The sequence below is a fragment of the Salvelinus alpinus genome, chromosome 13 (assembly GCF_045679555.1).
Source record: "Salvelinus alpinus chromosome 13, SLU_Salpinus.1, whole genome shotgun sequence".
Lineage (NCBI taxonomy): Eukaryota > Metazoa > Chordata > Actinopteri > Salmoniformes > Salmonidae > Salvelinus > Salvelinus alpinus.
Genome location: NC_092098.1, coordinates 10,121,420 through 10,140,579, shown reverse-complemented (window position 1 = coordinate 10,140,579; position 19,160 = coordinate 10,121,420). Strand labels below are relative to the sequence as shown.

The following is a 19,160-nucleotide window of genomic DNA, read 5'->3' as shown; positions in this document are numbered from 1 at the left end:
TGACAAGAGTTTTAGGATGTGGAAAATAGAACTCAACAACAGCAGTAGAAAGGTAAGTCAAAATGTCAAGAACAGTTCTGATTGTTCTACTACCTGCTTGGAGAATAACTGACTATCAGCCCAGCCAGAGTAGGAATTTGTCATTTATATTCAAGATGTCCTGGGGCAGGGGGGTGTGGTCAGGCCTGTGGGAGTAGAGAGAGGCGGGGAACAGTGGGAGTTTACTCTGATGTCTCACCTTGTCCACTTCCTGGAATGAGCACCGGCACACAGCTATGCAAACATGAAGAGTCTGGACCTCTTGACACACTGAGTCCGGGGAACTAGTGCTCTCAAGGTAACAAGGTAAGACTTCCACAATGTCAGTTCTTCTCTGCTTGTCTCTCCCCCACTCTCTATATTTCTCCCTTTATAGCTTCTTCTGAAGTATTCTTGTGTAATAGAGAAGATTGTTGGCAGGCTCTAGCCTGTACAGTATGGAGAATGGCATTTTCTCAGTGTTTTTATTCCTTTGTAAAGACTTGCAGTCTAATAATAGAAATAAAGATGTGTCTGTGAGCAACATGTGACAGGGATTCGTCTTCTGCTTGTGTGAATTATTAACTTTTTGTTTTGGTGATAATATAGTTCAGTGCCAGTGGAGGCTGCTGGGGGAGACGGCTCATAATAATGGCTAGAATGGGAGTCAATGGAATGGTATCGAACGTGGTTTCCATGTTTGCCGCATATGACAAATACATTTGATTTGATACCATTCCATTGAATCAATTCTAGCCATTACTATGAGCCGTCCTCCCCTCAGCAGCCTCCATGCGCATTTCCATGCGAGTTTTGAACACACCCACAAGGATTCACACTGATAACCAAGCAATCATTGTCACAGGGTTAACGGTGTCATTGTCGGAAACCTGTTTTTCCTCTCTCGCTCTCTCTCTCTCTGTACAAAAACAAAGATTATATGGCATTCTCATGCACACACAAAGTGAAACTGTAAAGGAAGGGTGAGGCAACTTGGAAGAAACTGAGTTCCAAAGAATGCAATGATAATGTGCATGCATCCATGCTGCTAATTGGGAAGGTGTCTGTGCTGATGTGTATGCCAATTAGTGGTGGGCACCAATATCAATAATTGGATATGATATCGTTTGAGCATGGCATATCATGATATCGGTTTATCCTTGCTTTAGAAGACTGCCTCTCTCGAGCTGTTCTCACTCTAGATGTGACGTCACTTCATGCACAGCACACACGCAAGTACCTTCCGACATCCATAGTTATAGATCAGTGGTACAATTTGTAGGCTTCCTAGCGATCAAGCCATATCCCTGTATATACTGTACCTTTATCAGTGGGGCAGCTTAGCAAATCAATCATGCACTTTGTGATAAAAGCACCACATTTGGCACAAATGTAGATTTATATACCCTGAAAATATTTAGATATGGAGCCACCCCAGATTTGGCCCCGGGGGGCGTGGCAACTATCTTTCAAAATAGTACCATTATTTTACAATTCAGAAGGACTGTTTTGAGATGATGGCACCACATTTGGAACAGAGGTAGATTTATGGAAACTTAGAAGATGTAGGTATCGAGAAACACAGATTTGGCCCCTGGGGGCCAGTGGTGGCCATTTTACAAAATGACAACTCTGTAATGCAATGTTACATTTCTTAAGAGCTTTTTTTTAGATAAATCTACCTATGTGCCAACTTTCGTGTATTTATGTAGCTTGAAAGTTCTGCAATTGGAACAAATTAAAGGCACAGTTTAGTATGTCAGGGACTTTTGGTGGTGACTGTTGATCTGAGGCAGCATCGGGTAAAGGTGTACTATACACCGTTTCAGAAGAGATGAGTACAACATCAAAAGCCCTGTAATTAACCAGCTAATTTACTAGTGGCTATAAAGCAAAGGTAACTCATGGCCTTGGATCGGATCTGACATCCTGTATTCATGTACATAAACCAATGCTGTACATCAACCAATGGCAGGCATGTTATAAAAATGTTAGGATATGTACACAAGGGTCTCTAAACTATAACATACATTATAACATCTAGCCTAATTGGGTGTCAATGGCATTTTGTAAGATGGCTGCCATGGTCCCCAGGGGCCAAAGCTATGGTGGCTCCATGTCTAAAAAACAACAACATTAAGGACACCTGCTCTTTCCATGACAGACTGACCAGCTGAATCCAGGTGAAAGCTATGATCCCTTATTGATGTCACTTGTTAAATCCACTTCCATCAATCACATCTACATATGTGTCAGGCGGTGGGTGTAGCTGGTGCATGAAGTCAGGCGCAGGAGAGCAGAGATAAGTGAACAACGCACTTTAATAAACGACCAGGATCGTGGTGTTACCCTGTGAGGGAGGTAGATCGGTCAGGAAATCTACCGACAGGTGCGACCACGGCCGTAAGGGTTGTAACTTACCTCTGGGCAGGTGCCTAGGAGCCTTGCACTGGGTGCACACCGTGCAGGAGGAAACATAAACCCTCACGTCCTTAGCCGAAGTGGGTCACCAGTACTTCCCACTAAGATAGCGCACCGTCTGACCGATACCAGGATGACCAGAGGAGGGTGACGTGTGGGCCCAATAGATCAGCTGGTCGCGGACAGCAGACAGAACGTACAGACGCCCCACTGGACACTGGAGGGGTTCAGGCTCTGTACGTAACACCTGCTCAATGTCCACGTCCAGCTCCCATACGACCGGCACTAACAGGCAGGAGGCCAGGAGTATGGGAGTATGATCCATGAGCCGCTCCTCTGTGTCATACAGCCGGGACAGTGCGTCTGCCTTCACATTTTGGGAACCTGGTCTGTAGGACAGGGTAAACACAAAACGGGTAAATAACATGGCCCACCTTGCCTGACGAGGATTCAGTCTCCTTGCTGCCCGGATGTACTCCAGGTTGCGGTGGTCAGTTTAGATGAGAAAAGGGTGTTTAGCCCCCTCAAGCCAGTGTCTCCACGCCTTCAAGGCTTTGACCACAGCCAGCAACTCCCGGTCCCCCACATTATAGTTCCGCTCCGCCGGGCTGAGCTTCTTCGAGAAGAAAGCACAGGAGCGGAGCTTCGGTGGCGTGCCCGAGTGCTGAGAGAGCACGGCTCCTATCCCAGCCTCGGACGCGTCCACCTCCATTATGAACGCCAAAGAAGGATCCGGATGGACCAGCACGGGAGCCAAGGTAAACAGAGCCCTTAGGTGACCAAATGCCCTGTCCACCTCAGCCGACCACTACAAACGTACAGGACCCCCCTTCAGCAGTGAGGTAATGGGAGCTGCCACCTGGCCAAAACTCCGGATAATCCTCCGGTAGTAATTGGCAAACACTAAAAACCGATGCACCTCCTTTACCGTGGTGGGAGTCGGCCAATTACGCACGGCTGAAATGCGGTCATTCTCCATCTCCACCCCTGATGTGGAAATGCGGTACCCTAGGAAGGAGACGACCTGCTGAAAGAACAGGCATTTCTCAGCCTTGACGTACAGGTCATGCTCCAACAATCGTCCAAGCACCCTGCGCACCAGGGACACATGCTCAGCGCGTGTAGCGGAGTACATCAGAATGTCATCAATATACACCACTACACCCTGCCCATGCAGATCCCTGAAAATCTCGTCTACAAAGGCTTGGAAAACTGATAGAGCATTCATCAACCCGTACGGCATGACGAGGTACTCATAATGCCCTGAGGTGGTACTGAATGCCATCTTCCACTCGTCTCCCTCCTGGATACGCACCAGGTTGTACGCACTCCTGAGATCTAGTTTCGTGAAGAAGCGCGCCCCGTGCATTGACTCAATCTCCGTGGCGATGAGAGGTAGCGGGTAACTGTACCTCACCAAGATTTGATTTAGACCTCGATAGTCAATACACGGGCACAGACCTCCCTCCGTCTTCTTTACAAAAAATAAACTTGAGGAGGCGGGTGAAGTGGAGGACCGAATGTACCCCTGATGCAGGGATTCGGAGACATATGTTTCCATAACCACCCTCTCCGCCTGTGACGGGATATACGTGACTCCTGGGAAGTGCTGCGTCTACCAGGAGATTTATCGCACAATCCCCCTGTCAATGGGGTGGTAATTGAGTCGCCTTAGAGCCAAATCGGCATATTCTGGGGGAATGCGCATGGTGGAGACCTCATCTGGACTTTCCACCGTAGTAGCACCAACTGAAACACCTCCCCGAGCACTCTCGTGACCACCCCGTGAGAGCCCTCCGTTGCCACGAAACAGTAGGATCATGACAGACTAACCAGGGTAGGCCTAGCACCACGGGAAACGCAGGAGAATCAATAAGGAAGAGACTGATTCTCTCCTTATGACCCTCCTGCGTCACCATGCCCAGGGGCGCGGTGACCTCCCTAATCAACCCGGACCCTAATGGTCGACTGTCTAGGGTGTGAATTGGGAAGGGCATATCCACTGGAACAATGGGGATCCCTAATCTATGGGCAAATGATCTGTCAATGAAATTCCCAGCTGCGCCTGAATCGACGAGCGCCTCATGCTGGGAATGCGGGGAAAACTCAGGAAAAGTAACATTCAAAAACATGTGGTTAACAGAGAGCTCTGGGTGAGCATGGTGCCGGCTCACCTGGGGTGATGCGAGAGTGCCCTGCCTGCTGCCTCAACTCCCAGAGGAACCTCCCCAGCACCGACTGGCAGTGTGCCCTCTGCGGCCACAGATGGTGCCTGAAACGGAACCTCCTCCGGTCTCCCTAAGCGTAGCCCCTCCCAGCTCCATGGGCGTCGGAGCGGTGGTACTGGGGGATGGAACCGACAGACCCTGATCTGGACGTTCGCGGGTAGCCAGCAGGTTATCCAACCGAATGGACAGGTCCACCAGCTGATCGAAAGTGAGGGTGGTGTCCCTGCAGGCCAACTCCCGACGGACGTCCTCGCGCAAACTGCAACGATAGTGGTCGATCAGGGCCCTGTCGTTCCATCCCACGCCAGCGGCCAGGGTCCGGAAGTCCAGAGCGAACTCCTGGGCGCTCCTCGTCCCCTGCCTTAGATGTATAAGACGTTCACCCGCCGCTCTACCCTCAGGCGGGTGGTCGAAGACTGCCCGGAAGCGGTGGGTGAAATCTTCGAAGTGGCCCAGTGCCGCATCTCCTTCCTCCCACACGGCGTTGGCCCACTCCAGGGCTCTCCCTGAGAGGCATGAGACGAGGGTGGACACGCTCTCTCGGTCCGAAAGCACAGGGTGGACGGTTGCTAGGTAGAGCTCCAGTTGTAATAGGAAGCCCTGACATTGTGCAACCGTCCCATCATACTCCCTAGGGAGGGCCAGACGAATCCCACTGGGACCGGGTGAAAGAGGGGTGAGTAGTGGAGGCCTTGTTTGCTCTGGCGGAGGCGCTGGAGGACCTCCCTTTCTCTCCCAGCGATCCATAGTCTTTAGAACGCGATCCATGGTGGTGCCGAGACGATGGAGCATCGCCGCTTGCTCCTGGATGCGCTCCTTGACCCCAATAACAAGGGTACCTGCTCCTGCTGACTCCATGACGATTGGGTGCGTGTTCTGTCAGGCGGTGGGTGTAGCTGGTGCATGAAGTCAGGCGCAGGAGAGCAGAGATAAGTGAACAACGCACTTTAATAAAGGCATATGCACAAAGTAACAAACCCAATGTGCAAACAAAATAACGGTTGCCACTAAACACGGGTTAAACAGCACCCGGGAATAAACCAGCCGGAAACGTACTGACCTAACAATAAATAATCACGCACAAAGACATGGGGGAAACAGAGGGCTAAATACACAACACATAATGAGGGAAATGAAACCAGGTGTGTGGGAAAACAAGACAACACAAATGGAAAATGAAAAATGGATCAGCGATGGCTAGAAGACCGTTGACGTCGACCGCCTAACACCGCCCGAACAAGGAGAGGCATCAACTTTGGTAGAAGTCATGACAAGATGAAGGGGAGGAAACAGAATAAAGAAGGATTTTTAAGCCTTGTGACAATTGAGACATGGATTGTGTATGTGTGCCATAACAGAGGGTGAATGGGCAAGACAATATATTTAAGTGCCTTTGATTGTGGTATAGTACTAGGTGCCAGCGTAGGGCTGTTGCGGTGACCATATTACCGCCACACTGGTGAACATGAGTCCTGAAGGCAGTCAAATTCCACGTGACCATTTAGTCACTGTAATTGCGCTTTTCCAAGCTCTGATGCTGCTGATGGTCATTAGTAGCATACCAAACTTGCTAACTGCCTGGTACTCAGCACTCGATTGTCCCTCTAATCACTCTGACATCAATGCAAATGTAATCGATGAGCTCATGTTGTGCAGCATTTCTATAGGCTATGCAATTGTGTGAGAAAACAAAGTGATGGCCTCTACTAAAAATAGGAGAATCCCATCAGCTTTCTATAGACTAGGCTTACTATATTTATTTTTCTCAACTTTCCTAATATTAAGCACATTGTTTATCTTTACAACAGGAGTATAGCCTACCTGGCTGGCATGAAAATTAACCACAGGAAAAGCAACTTTTTCTAATCATAGTCGCACACCTCATGTAGCCTAGCCCAAAGTGGCCAAATAACTTCTTAAAATGAAACACATGAATCCGTTTACAAGGGATTTAGAGCCTAACTGGCATACATAAGCAGCACGTGAGTTTCAGGATTGGGAAATATATTTTTCACCCTAAAAATTAACCTTTATAATAAAAGCATTACATGCATAATCGCATTTGCAGTCACTTTTGATGATGGTGTTTTGGGATAATGGAACATTGGCGCTTATAGCCTACTGCCATGTTCGCATTGTTGCGCTTATAATGTCAAGAAATAGCCTAATGGTTTCTCAACATTTGAAGCAAAATTTTCGGATCTGTTACGTCGGCCACCTTGCGTAATTTTTTTTTTTTTTATGCTAGTGGTTGTATTAATTTGGGATTTATTGCACCCCACAACTGTCTCAGACTATGTTTGGAATATTTATTTATTGCACAGAATAGAATAGGTCAACTTTTGTACTATGGGGGATAGTAGATTGACATAGACTAGTGCTTTTGCTGTTCGTTAGGCCTACTCATCTTGTTGGCTGAGGAAATCTTCAATATGCACCTCGGAATTGGATAAGGACGTGTGCAGTTGCGTCCCCGATGTGTCTGTCTTCACTTGTAGCCTGTGAGAAAGACCCGATCATGTGACAGAACCATGTGCGTGAGAGGCGCTTCGAATTGTGCAGCACTGAGGGAGGAGAAAGGCATGGATTTTTTAGGGTGCATTATGGCCACAAAGGGGATGCCGTCGTGAAACTCAAGGCATTATCAAGTCCTTGTCAAATTGTGAATGAGAGACTATCGGAGTATTTACATCCTGCACAAAAAAAACAAAGCAGAGTTCATGCCTTTCAAGCGACTTTAGAGTCTCATCATGCAGCCTTACAATGTATTAAAAATCAAAACATATAGCCCAACCTTTGTAGAACAACTAAAGTTACATTAATAACTCTAAATTAAGTATATAGGAGTATCTATTTATTTGTTAACTGCTCAACACAGAATAGCCACATGTGCACACATATTTATATTTTATTCAGCTTCGTTCAATTGTATTCTTCATACTATAAAATAATATAACATAATGCCACGAAATTATAAGGAAATATTGTCTGCTAAACTATTAAGTGTACCCCACAGCCATTTGGCATAGCCACATCAGGACCTAACATAAGGACAACTCAGAGTATGCTATTCTGTTCTTCTGAAATAGACTACATTTTCTTCATATCATGCTTCTTTAGACCTGTCTAAAATAAATAATGGATTTGTTGTGAAGGTGTAGGCTATATTACAAGGATTTATTAGACTTTTTAACATGCAAATGTTGCAAATGTCGTCATCAGTGGCTTGTAGGCCCTGTGTGGAAGCCAGGGGATGCTAAATGTGTTTATGTTAATGAATGGTCAATACCGTGAGACTGACAGTTATTTGCTTGACAATCAGCCTGGCGTACCGGTTTGTGTCAAGAACTGCAACGCTGTTGGGTTTTCACGCTCAACAGTTTCCTGTGTGTATCAAAAATTGTCCACCATCCAAAGGACATCCAGCCAACTTGACACAAATGTAGGAAGCATTTGAGTCAACATGAGCCAGCATCCCTGTGGAACACTTTTGATGCCTTGTAGAGTACATGCCCTGGCGAGTTGAGGCTATTCTGAGGGGAAAAGGGGGGGGGGCATTCTTGATGTTTTGTACACTCAGTGTATCTTTCTGTGCTAAATTTGGTGTGTTTATCTGAAAATAGGCCTTCTGAACTGAACTGTGGCCATTTTGTAAGATGGCTGCCACGGCCCCCCGGGCCAAATCTGTGGTTGGTCCATATCTAAATATATTTTATTTATTCAGTGGAGCCCAATTGAAACCAGGGTCTCACTCACAATGGTGCCCTGAGAACAAACAACTCACAACATGATGAATCAATAAAGCAGCAAAAAAGTAACTATAAGATACCACAGATACAGACACACCACATCTCAACAACACTAATAAACCACCACAATCAACCAAAACAAACTTGCAGGTCTCAGTAAATTCATCCCTCATCAGCATTCTAAACTGCTCTATTGGCACCAGGGATTCAATATTTAATGAGATTTCTAAACTATTCCAAACATGGGGGCGTTAAAACTAAAGGGTACCTAGGTTGGTAGAGACCTCAAGTTTTTTTTATTTAACATTTATTTACCTAGGCAAGTCATTTAAGAACAAATTATTATTTACAATGATGGCCTGCCGGGGAACACTGTCTTGTTCAGGGGCAGAATGACAGATTTTTACCTTGTCAGCTCAGGGATTTGATCCAGCAACCTTTCGGTTACTGGCCCAACACTCTAACCACTAGGCTACCTGCCGCCCCTGTGAGTGGGTTTGGTGCCCCGTATTTTTATACTTTAACAGGGAAGTGAGATATGTTGGAAGCTTGTGCAAAAGAGCTTTGTAAACAAAAAAGGAAGAGATTGGGTGCTCTACGGGAATTAAGAGAGGTCTAGCTCTGTGACAAATTTGGTGCCTTCTCAAAACAGTCCTCCTGAATTGTAAAATAATGTTATTGCCTGCGGTCTTTTTGAAAAATGTCTGCCATGCCCCCAGGGGCCAAATCTCGGGTGGCTCCATATCTAAATCTTTTCAGGGAGCATACATCTACCTCTGTGCCAAATGTAGGGTTTTTATCACAAAATGCACGATTGTTTCAGATTTTTCAGCTTAGGCCCCCCATGATAGGCTACTGCTTTGTGTCTTGCCATCATTGCGTTCTGACCAACTCCATAGGCAAACACCCAAACCACAGCCACATAGAAGTTGATTGACACTCAAAGCTGTCAATCAAGCCATTAACCCTTAAGTGCCTACTAGACCCATGTTACATCCTACACTGCGCTGTGCTGTGCTCTGCCCTATGCTGTGTGAATCCTTGTCTTAATTAAACCCAACTCAACGGTAATCCACCTGTCTTTCATCTGTGCCCTGATCAGCACCTGGGAGCGAACACATTAAGCAATCCCAAACCTATGAATATACAGTCCACCAAGTCAATTTACATTTACATTTGAGTAATTTAGCAGAAACTCTTATCCAGAGCAACTTACAGTTAGTGCATTCGTCTTAAAATAGCTAGGTGGTAACAACCACAAATCTCAGTCATAGTAAGTACATTTTCAGCCCTCCATTACAGTTAACCTACACTTTTATGTAAAAGAGCATACATGACTGTTCCAGCAGGCACAAATCCTCTCAAAGGCTCTTAGTTTAGTATTTTTAACTGCCTGCTGATGGGCTATCAACAGGCTTCCCATTGTATTCAAACTGATTAGGAAGGTTAGGCCTCCAAAACATTTGATACCTGGCCCAAAGGGCAATTAGCAAACAGTTGTCTGAACTTCACAAGCTGTGGATGTGAAGTCTATACAGTTGTAATGTTATTCATTCAAACCGATATGATCAAGAAAATTCAACTGATATATAGATTTTCCTTATCATTGCCCATCACTAACACCTATCACTATTTATAAAAAGGGTTGAATGCGGGATGAGTCTGAAAGAATGCCTTCCTTCTCTTCAGTCACTTTATTGTAACAACGAGGAAAGCCACACACTGATGGTGATCACACACTACAGAAGACAACCTAGTAAATTACCTAGTGCTAATCTGTAGTCAATTTACATGACCAGAGTACTGATTTGCTAATATCCATTACCTTTCTGATGACAGGGTGACTTTCCAAATAGAGGATACTTCTCATTTCTCCAGTTCAACTGAAAAACAGCTCACTTGCATTAGAGAACTCCCCCATCTTGTATGCATCTCCTTTGCATACACTATTAGAAAAAAAACTATCTAGAACCTAAAAAGGTTATTCCGCTGTCTCCATAGGAGAACCCTTTGAATAACCCTTCTCCCTGGAGTATAACATTTGATTTGATTTGGAACCAACAAGGATTCACTTATGGGGACAGCTGAAAAAACATTTTGTAACCATATTTTCTAAGCGTTTACTCTGAGTTCAGACATGCCCTTATGCACCTAGTACTGCATTGACGCAGTGAAAGGAATGCACCATATCGTGTCCAGTAGTACACAAACACACCATAGTCACCCAATGGGGACACAGAGAGGGACAGAGATATTCAGCTCAGTCAACTGGTCTCAGAGCATAACCCTCATGTCAATGTACAATCAAGTAGTGTTGCTTTAAAATAGTTGGAGAAAGAGATTCACCCTGTTTTTGTAACATTTTGTAACCACTAACCATTGTAACAATAGTCTTATAACTGGCTCGTTGCAGGTCTGAAGGATGTCCTTTTGGTGGTGCCTGGCACTGCTGCTGGGATCTGTTGCAATATACAGCGGTATGGTGACCTTACACACACACTTTAACTGCGTCAAACATAGGGTGGGGACATCAAATAATACTCCCCCAGCTGTTGGAAGATCTTTCGGGAAACTTTAAGACATCACAAAAATAGGTTGTTTAGCCAGAGTGGTTTTTGGTGGTGATCATACACACAGTGAAAGCAGTCACTGACAGGAAATACTACTTCTGGAACTTCCCATTCAACAATGACCGTGATTTTCCTTTCTGACTCTTTTTCTCTCTCTCTTTCCCTTTGACTTACTCCGTCTTCAGCCCATGAATGTGATGTGTTCACTGATCTGGACCTCCATCACTCTATCATCGGGACCAGCCTGTATGTGAAGCTGTTGCTGTACACCAGAGCTAATCTTATCTGTGGTCAGGAGCTGTCCCACCACAACCTGTCAGCCCAGCCCCTGTTCAACGTCACCAAACCCACCACCTTTATCGTTCATGGCTACCGTCCTACGGGCTCTCCACCCGTCTGGATCCATAACATCACACAGCAGCTGCTGGCCCGCGGAGACATGAACGTCCTGTTGGTGGACTGGAACCGCGGAGCTACCAATGTCAACTACATGAAAGTTGTGACCTACACACACGATACAGCATACAACCTCACTGCCTTCATCAAAAATATGCAGGTAAGAGTGGGTGCTTAGTCTGAATACTGTATCTCACATACTTATTTAGGGCCATACTTAGGGCCACGTATTACTATGTAATAAAAGCTTAATATTTATTTTGCCTATTTTTGTCTGTTTCAGGAGAATGGTGCCTCTCTTAGTTCCATCCATATGATTGGAATCAGTCTTGGAGCTCACATCTCAGGCTTTGTTGGAGCCAAATTCAATGGAGAAATTGGGAGGATCACAGGTTAGAATCAGTGGAATAGATTTTCTGCTCATTCTTCCCTGCTTTTATTATAAATACTGCAAGCTAACACATTTATCCTACAAATGTACTGATCTGATGTTGACCTGATCAGCTCTAGATCCAGCGGGGCCTATGTTCACTGGGAACCCCCCAGAGGACCGTCTGGACCCCACAGATGCACAGTTTGTGGACGTGGTGCACACAGACATGGACGGTATGTATGGGTCTCTGCTTGCATGTTTGGCTTTCACTGAATACCAAGGGAATTGTGTATTATTGTGTTTTCTGTTGTGTATCTTCATGTGTTCATTTTGTATTACCAGCATTTGGGTTCAGGAAGCCTTTGGGCCACATTGATTTCTATCCTAATGGTGGAGCCGACCAGCCTGGCTGTCCAAAGACCATCTTCTCAGGTAAGTCTCTTGGTAAGACAGACATAACAATCAAACTGGTTAGCCAGAGAGATCATTCAAAAATCCCATTTGCACAAGATGTCGTCCTTCAAATGAGACAGAGGACATTGTGTATCACATAATTAATATGTTTACCGTCACAGGAATAAACTATGTCCTCTCCCCTTCCTACTCTCCAAGGGTCCAGCTATTTTAAGTGTGACCACCAGAGATCAGTGTTCCTCTATCTGGGCTCCATTAACCGGACCACCTGTAACATCAGGGCCTTCCCATGCTCTTCCTACACCGAATTCCTGGACGGACGCTGCATGGACTGTGATCAATTCAAACCTGCCGGATGCCCAGTCTTTGGTTGTTACTCTCTAACTCCCATTAGATTCATGAGTTTCTCCATTAGATTCATGAGTTTCTCCATTAGATTCAAGCTTTTTTAATCACACAAACAAAAAGTTTGCCAACTCGCCAAAATCAGTGTCTTAATTGAGCTAATGTACATTCCTGAATCACACACAGTTCTTTCAGGTGAAAGCCAATCCATCTTTGGAAGACAGTGTCCCTTCACATTGACATAACATGGCTGTTTTATCTGTTGTTCCAGGGTATGATAGCATTGATTGGAAGGACACGCTTGTGCCTCTGAATCAAACCATGGCTTTCTTCACCACCAATAAACAGACTCCATTCTGCAGTAAGTGGACAATCATTGGCTTACATACACATTTGACCTCTATAAGGAGAGACTTGCTGGGAATATTGCTTTGGCCCGTCCTTTTTATCTTCTAACCACTTATTGTCAATGATCAGGCGAAATGTACAAGATTAACTAGAATGGAAACATAATGAGATCTCTAAATAGGCCATTGGTCAGAGGAAATTACGCTTCTCTCTCTAAGGGACGAACTACAGGGTGGACGTTGTAACATGGAACCATGATACTCGCTGGGGCTACATCACCATCAAACTACACAATGGTAATGAGGTGACAGAGGCAACAATAAACCAGTAAGTTACAATTTTCTCACCGTATCATTCTCAAAACTACACATTTACACACTCTGGGGGAAGTAATTAACATTTCATTCTCTCTCCATCTTCAGTAAAGCATCCAAGTTTGAGAAGTACTCAGAGACCAGATTATTGGCCCAGTTTGATAAGGACATACAGAAGGTCTACAAGATCTCAATCAAATTCTCTACGGGGAATGCATTACAGCCTAAACTCAAACTACGAGTGCTCCGCATCCGTCTCACACACCTGGAGCGTAAAGACAGGTCAGTGTTCGTTTGCACCCTCTTTCATCTAGAGCTTCTCTCACGTGTCACTTATTTACTGTAAGTACTATACCTTCAGAAAATATTTAGACCCCTTGATTTATTCCACATTTTGTGTTACAGCCTGAATTCAAACTGGATTAAATAGGTATTTTTCTCTCTGTGAAAACATGTTTTTAGAAATGTTTGCAAATTTAATGAAAATTAAGGAATCTCATTTATGTACATAACGATTTAACACCTCTGAGTCAATACTTTGTAGAAGCATCCATTCTGTTGCTTTTTTATCCTGAAAAACTCCCACATTCTTAATGATTACAAGCATGCCCATTGGGCTTCCGAGTGGCGCAGCAGTCTAAGGCACTGCATCTCAGTGCAAGAGGCGTCACTACAGTCCCTGGTTTGAATCCAGGCTGTATCACATCCGGCCATGATTGGGAGTCCCATTGGGCGGCGCACAATTAGCCCAGTGTCATCCGGTTTTGGCCAGGGTAGGTCGTCATTGTAAATAAGAATTTGTTCTTAACTGACTTGCCTAGTTAAATAAAGGATAAATATATATATAATGCAGCCAGCACTATACTTGAAAATATGGAGAGTGGTACTCAGTAATATGTTGTATTGGATTTTCCCCAAACATAACACTTTGTATTAAGGACAAAAAAGTTAATTACTTTAGTGCCTTGTTGCAAACAGGATGCATGTTTTGGTATATTTTTATTAGGTACAGGCTTCCTTCTTTTCACTCTGTCAATTCGGTTAGTGTTGTGGAGTAACTACAATGTTGTTGATCCATCCTCACTTTCCTCCTGCTTAATGGCTGCTATCACAGCCATTCAACTTTAAAGTCACCATTGGCCCGGAGCGATTTCTTTCCTCTCTGGCTGCCTGTATCTTTGTAGTGACTGGGTGTAATTAATAACTTCACCATTCTCAAATGGATATTCAATATCTGCTTTATTTTTACCCATCTAGCAATAGGTTCCCATTCTTTGTGAGGCATTGGAAAACCTCCCTAGTCTTTTGTGGTTGAATCTGTTTTTATATTCACTGCTCGACTGAGGGACCTTACAGATAATTGTATGTGTGGGGTATAGAGATGAAGTAGTCATTCAAAAATCATGTTAAACACCATTATTGCACACAGAGTCCAAACTTTTTCCTAAACGTTAGGCTTGAATACTTGACTCAAGACATTTCAGCTTTAACTTTTTTATAAAAGATTCAAAAAAACAATTCTACTTTGACATTATGGGGTACTGTGTGTAGGCCAGTTACAACAAATCTCAATGTAATCCATTTTAAATTCAGGCTGTAACACACGTGGGAACAGTCATGGGGTGTTTACTTTGAAGGCACTGTACATATGCCATCTTCACTTATACTTTGCCCTTTGTGTCAAGTCAGTTTCCTTGTGTAATTTTGCATGAAAGTCTCACCTCTTATCAAACTTCTCTTACACTTTTACTGCCACCCTCTCTCACACACAGGCCTCTCTGCCGCTATGACGTCATCCTGGAGGAGAACAAAGAGTTGACCTTCAGACCCATCCCCTGTGAGGAGTCCAACTTCTGAGACAATAGCAGATCTATGATGTACAGAATCAGCAGCGGCCATATGATGGCTCTTTGGGTAAATAGTGAGGCGGTTGACCCGGATAGCTACTCACTGTCAACTCCTTGTATTCAGTGGCTTAAGTCTAGTAAGAGTCCAGAGCATTTTAAATAAGTGCGAGTGTGATGATTTGTATTTATTACAAGAATATTGAAAAGTACTATGATTGTGTCTGTATCACTGTGTGGAATGATATCTGTAGAGGAACCATACTATAAAAACACAATATTTTAGGAATGTCAATAAATTCAACAAAAAAAATGGAAAGAGAGCCACGTCAATAGGAATTAAAATGTAATTTAAACCACTGTTGCCTTAAAGAACATGATTGTTTTAATTTTATTAAAAAAAGTAAAATAAGCAAATATAAAATGTCTCTGTACAAGATGCTCATGCGTTATCAACTTCTCAAATAAACAAAGATTGTTCATTATTATTCACTATAGTTTTTCTGTTTCATCAATTATTGATAATTCATTGTGGGCCTTAGAGGGCAGTGAGGCTTCTTTTCAATCACCTGTCCACCAACGCATCACAACTAACTGGTCAAACAATTGATAGTCTTTAAACCAACACAGCAGAGGCTGAGACAGATCACCGCTTGTTCAAACTTTGTTGGGGATGTCATGCTGTTTGAGCCTGACAGCTCATTTGGACTTGTGCTTCTTCATCTGTGCCACCTCCATCTGACACACAAGAAAACACACAGACATGAGACCCAGAGGTAACATCAATTGGACAACAGCAAGCACTGCACAATGATAAGAAATCATTACAACCATTTACATCAATCTGGACTGTAATAAACAGAGCTCGTCTTAAGTCAGGACAAGTTGCGGTCATCAAATGTATCTAGATGCCTACAGATTGTATTAGGTGCCATCTAGAACCTAAAACAGTTCTTCGGCTGTCCCTATAGGAGAACCCTTTGAAAAACTACTTTTGGTTCCAGGTAGAACCCTTTTGGGTTCCATATAGAACTCTTTCCACAGATTTCTACACGGAACCCAAAATAGTTCTACCTGGAACCAAAAAGAGTTATGGGCACAGACGAAGAACCCTTCCCCCCCCCCTAATAGTTTAGGTGAACATCTAATCTCTGTTAGGTATATCTCCGATTGTGATATATTCAGTACTTGGATCATATGTAGATGTCTGCTGACAGACACACAGTACCTGTACTGACAAACGAATCCTTTTCTCCTCATCCAGCTCATTCATCAGCAGTTGAATCTCTTTGCTAACAGAGAAGAGAAATCCTAAATCAGAGGCACACTTGGAAAACACAATACAAGACATACTGTAGTTACACGCAAAGACTTACTTGTGCTGGCTCTTCATCATTTCTACCTCGTCCCTCAGGTCCCGGAGCTCTGTCTGCAGCTGTTCTAGGGTCAATGGGCCCTGGGCACTTGGCTCCCTCCTGGGCTTGGGGTTAGAGGTGAGGTGAGGGGGCAGGGTCACACGCAGGATAGCAGAGAGAGCCCCAGGGAGGAGGGTGGAGAAGGGGTGGGGAACACTGGCAACAGTGGATGATGAAGAGGAGGAGAGCTTTGTGGGCCTTGGAGGGCGGTGAAGCTTCTTTTCAATCACCTGTCCACCAACGCATCACAACAGCACAAACAATTGATAGTCTTTAAACCAACGCAACACAGGCCGAATAAGCAATTCTATATACCACATCGACATTGGGCAGCAAGCATAGTAAGGTGAAAATGGACTTACAGGCAAAACAGGGGTGTTTGTAGGTGCTGTCTGGGTGCTGATGAGTGATATGACAGAGGAGAGGTCCAGCTCCTCTTTCTCTTGTGTCTCTCCCTCCTGTGTAGGGGCTACCTGCACATCTTCCTGTAAGTCAGGGTTAGACTGAGCAGCCTGAGAGGACAACAGCAAACAGGGAAAGAAACATGACTATTGAAAGGAGACGAGAAGGACTTCATCATTTTTAAAATGACAGATATCCTGTTATGCGTACAGGTGGTTATTGTAATTGTGTCCCTACAGAATATTGAACACTTCAGTCCCTTTATCAATACTTAGTAGCACATGTCAAATTTACATGTGCGCTTGCATGCTTGCTTGTGCATGGGTGTTCCGGCTGTCTGCCAGCTTAAATGTTAAATTTAACTCAAGGACAAATGGGACACAAACAGATCTGTGAGTAGTTGACAAGTTCCTCAGAGACTCAACAACCATATCACATGCTGCATTACTCTACAATAATAACCATATCAGATGTCGATGTTCACAAATATACTCGCCGATGACAGAATCTGTGACCGAAATCTTTCGTCTTCCACATGTGCTGCCAATTGATTCAGCGTCTCTGTGACCGAAACGATAGCATCAAAATCTTCAATGTCTTAAGGAGAGAAAAAAACAAGACGGCATTAGACACAGTTTATTTGATTTAAAGGCTCAATTGAAGGTGGGGTCATTGAAATAAAATAACAGTATCATTAAAAACACGTTGTCAGGCATTCTTCAATTCTTGAGCCACTAAAATCATTAAAACGAGTTAAAAAGGAACGTAAGAGAAGATTGGAGAACGGTTGATTGGCTTACCCGCGGTGAGGGCAGAGCTATAGTTGCCCATGGTGACACAGAAGAACGCCAAGGTGATATGTAGAGTAACAGAATGAAAGGGAGAAAAGAACTCCAGAAGCTAAGAAATACTATCTAAAATGATGACAGAGTGGAGCGAATAAAGTCAGTGGAGTCTGGTATTTCTCCAAGCACATTTGTCAATCAGAAAATACACTTGCACGTGTTCAAGCCTATTTTGGAAAGCATCACAATTTTACACTTATCAGATACCAAGAGGATAAGTAAATGCATGAATCATTCTTGCCCAAGAAAATAAACAAGGCTGCCAACAGTAAGGGACAACTGTTGTTTCAAATATAACATAATTGTAGATACTGTGCACACTGAAAAATCTAAATGAAGAATCAGTGCAAAACATTAGCAGTAACCGTTTGCTACAGGAAAGAGACCAATCCATTGACACGATAGCTATCTTAGTAGGTGTTCAAGTTAGGATTTATATTGTACATGCTCACCTTGTTTGGCCAGTGTTCCTATCGCAATACAGCTCCATTGGTGGTAACTCTACACCATTCACCTGTTCCATTGTAACCCAAAAGCATGGGAGTGTGTTAGTGTGATGAGAGGAGGTATTGTCAGGGCTAAGTTTAGCACAGGATAGTGGAGCACTCAGACAGGCTCACCACCAGTATCATTGGGACTGTCCACAGGGGCCGTCCCTGAGGACGACAGAACTACTGATTGCAGGGCTAAAGATTTGGGAGCACTTAAAGGGACAGACTACAGGCCATTTGACACTCACGCAATTATCCAGTATCTTCAGAGTGGAGAGCAGGGTGCAAAGATCAATACAATTTGAGTTTGAATGGAACAAGTCAAGAGGAATCTTCATTGTATTTTGAATCAGGAATAGGAAGCGCTGCCAGTTTATCATTACATTTTTACAATTTGATTATATTATTCAGAGACTAGAAAATATAAGCGGAATTCCTGTCTGCCAAAATGTGTGAAACGTTGATTCAAATAATCAAAGCTTGGTGAGTTTGAATCAGCTGTGTAGTGCTTTTGACCCTGATCTTTAAAAAAAAAAATTAAAACTTGGAAGTCTCGTATAAAATACATTTGGGGGGGGGGGGGTTATACAATATAGCTCAGTATCTGTATTATTTATTTTATAGTCTTTTTTTGCTCCTTTATTAGGGATGCCAATAATTAAGGACCTGACTGTATAAACTCATCGTGTACTTTTGTCTCCTTTATATATGGTTCTTTCTCACTGTCTTATCCTTACCTTTCTACACCGGTTATTCCCGCAGGGCTTCCTTTAGCTGTCAAGCCTTTGTGACAGTTCTGGAATGCAGCTGGACCCCTGCAATCACCTCCTTTTAAGGTGACGGCTGTAACCAATCACAGGAAAGGACATGGCTAGCCTACACTGAAGTGGCAACAGCTCGTCTGACAGGTGATCTCAAAGGAATGCAAATGGCACACCCAACAGAACAGTTTTCTCCACCTCTCAAACGAGGGCAAACTTTCCCATT

General features: G+C 44.0%; 2 protein-coding genes across 6 annotated transcripts; one reads left to right on the top strand and one right to left on the bottom strand.

Moving 5' to 3' along the window:
• Positions 1-169: 169 nt before the first annotated feature.
• lipia (lipase, member Ia) lies at positions 170-15,508 on the top strand. 2 transcript variants are annotated; one of them, XM_071337795.1, is made up of 11 exons: positions 170-345; positions 10,830-10,893; positions 11,172-11,542; positions 11,666-11,774; positions 11,887-11,988; positions 12,098-12,187; positions 12,368-12,538; positions 12,786-12,875; positions 13,081-13,189; positions 13,285-13,458; positions 14,949-15,508. In XM_071337795.1, the coding sequence occupies exons 2-11, from the start codon at positions 10,839-10,841 to the stop codon at positions 15,031-15,033; spliced, it is 1,356 nt and encodes a 451-aa protein (XP_071193896.1). In that variant the 5' UTR covers positions 170-345; positions 10,830-10,838; the 3' UTR covers positions 15,034-15,508. The 2 variants fall into 2 exon arrangements, with proteins under 2 accessions (XP_071193896.1, XP_071193897.1); XM_071337796.1 differs by having other exon boundaries at positions 271-337.
• Positions 15,349-19,047, bottom strand: LOC139537009 (SH3 domain-containing kinase-binding protein 1). 4 transcript variants are annotated; one of them, XM_071337799.1, is made up of 8 exons: positions 18,911-19,047; positions 18,135-18,196; positions 17,638-17,654; positions 17,334-17,434; positions 16,798-16,947; positions 16,397-16,665; positions 16,249-16,312; positions 15,349-15,758 (listed from the first exon to the last, which is right to left on the bottom strand). In XM_071337799.1, exons 2-8 carry the CDS (start codon positions 18,170-18,172, stop codon positions 15,720-15,722), a joined length of 678 nt encoding a protein of 225 aa, XP_071193900.1. In that variant the 5' UTR covers positions 18,173-18,196; positions 18,911-19,047; the 3' UTR covers positions 15,349-15,719. The 4 variants fall into 4 exon arrangements, with proteins under 4 accessions (XP_071193900.1, XP_071193901.1, XP_071193898.1 ...); XM_071337800.1 differs by having other exon boundaries at positions 17,638-17,751; positions 18,911-18,976; XM_071337797.1 differs by lacking the exon at positions 18,911-19,047 and adding an exon at positions 18,422-18,849.
• Between the last annotated feature and the right edge of the window lie 113 nt (positions 19,048-19,160).

Bases quoted from the DNA above. Each gene is read 5' to 3' on its own strand.
- lipia (XM_071337795.1), top strand. From the start codon at position 10,839: ATGTCCTTTTGGTGGTGCCTGGCACTGCTGCTGGGATCTGTTGCAATA. The intron at 11,775-11,886 runs GTTAGAATCAGT...TGACCTGATCAG, and splicing joins AGAAATTGGGAGGATCACAG to CTCTAGATCCAGCGGGGCCT. The intron at 12,188-12,367 runs GTAAGTCTCTTG...CTACTCTCCAAG, and splicing joins TCCAAAGACCATCTTCTCAG to GGTCCAGCTATTTTAAGTGT.
- LOC139537009 (XM_071337797.1), bottom strand. From the start codon at position 18,553: ATGATAAACTGGCAGCGCTTCCTATTCCTGATTCAAAATACAATGAAG. The intron at 16,948-17,333 runs GCGAGTATATTT...TTGTCCTCTCAG, and splicing joins GGTCACAGATTCTGTCATCG to GCTGCTCAGTCTAACCCTGA. The intron at 16,666-16,797 runs GTAAGTCCATTT...GTTGGTGGACAG, and splicing joins CAAACACCCCTGTTTTGCCT to GTGATTGAAAAGAAGCTTCA.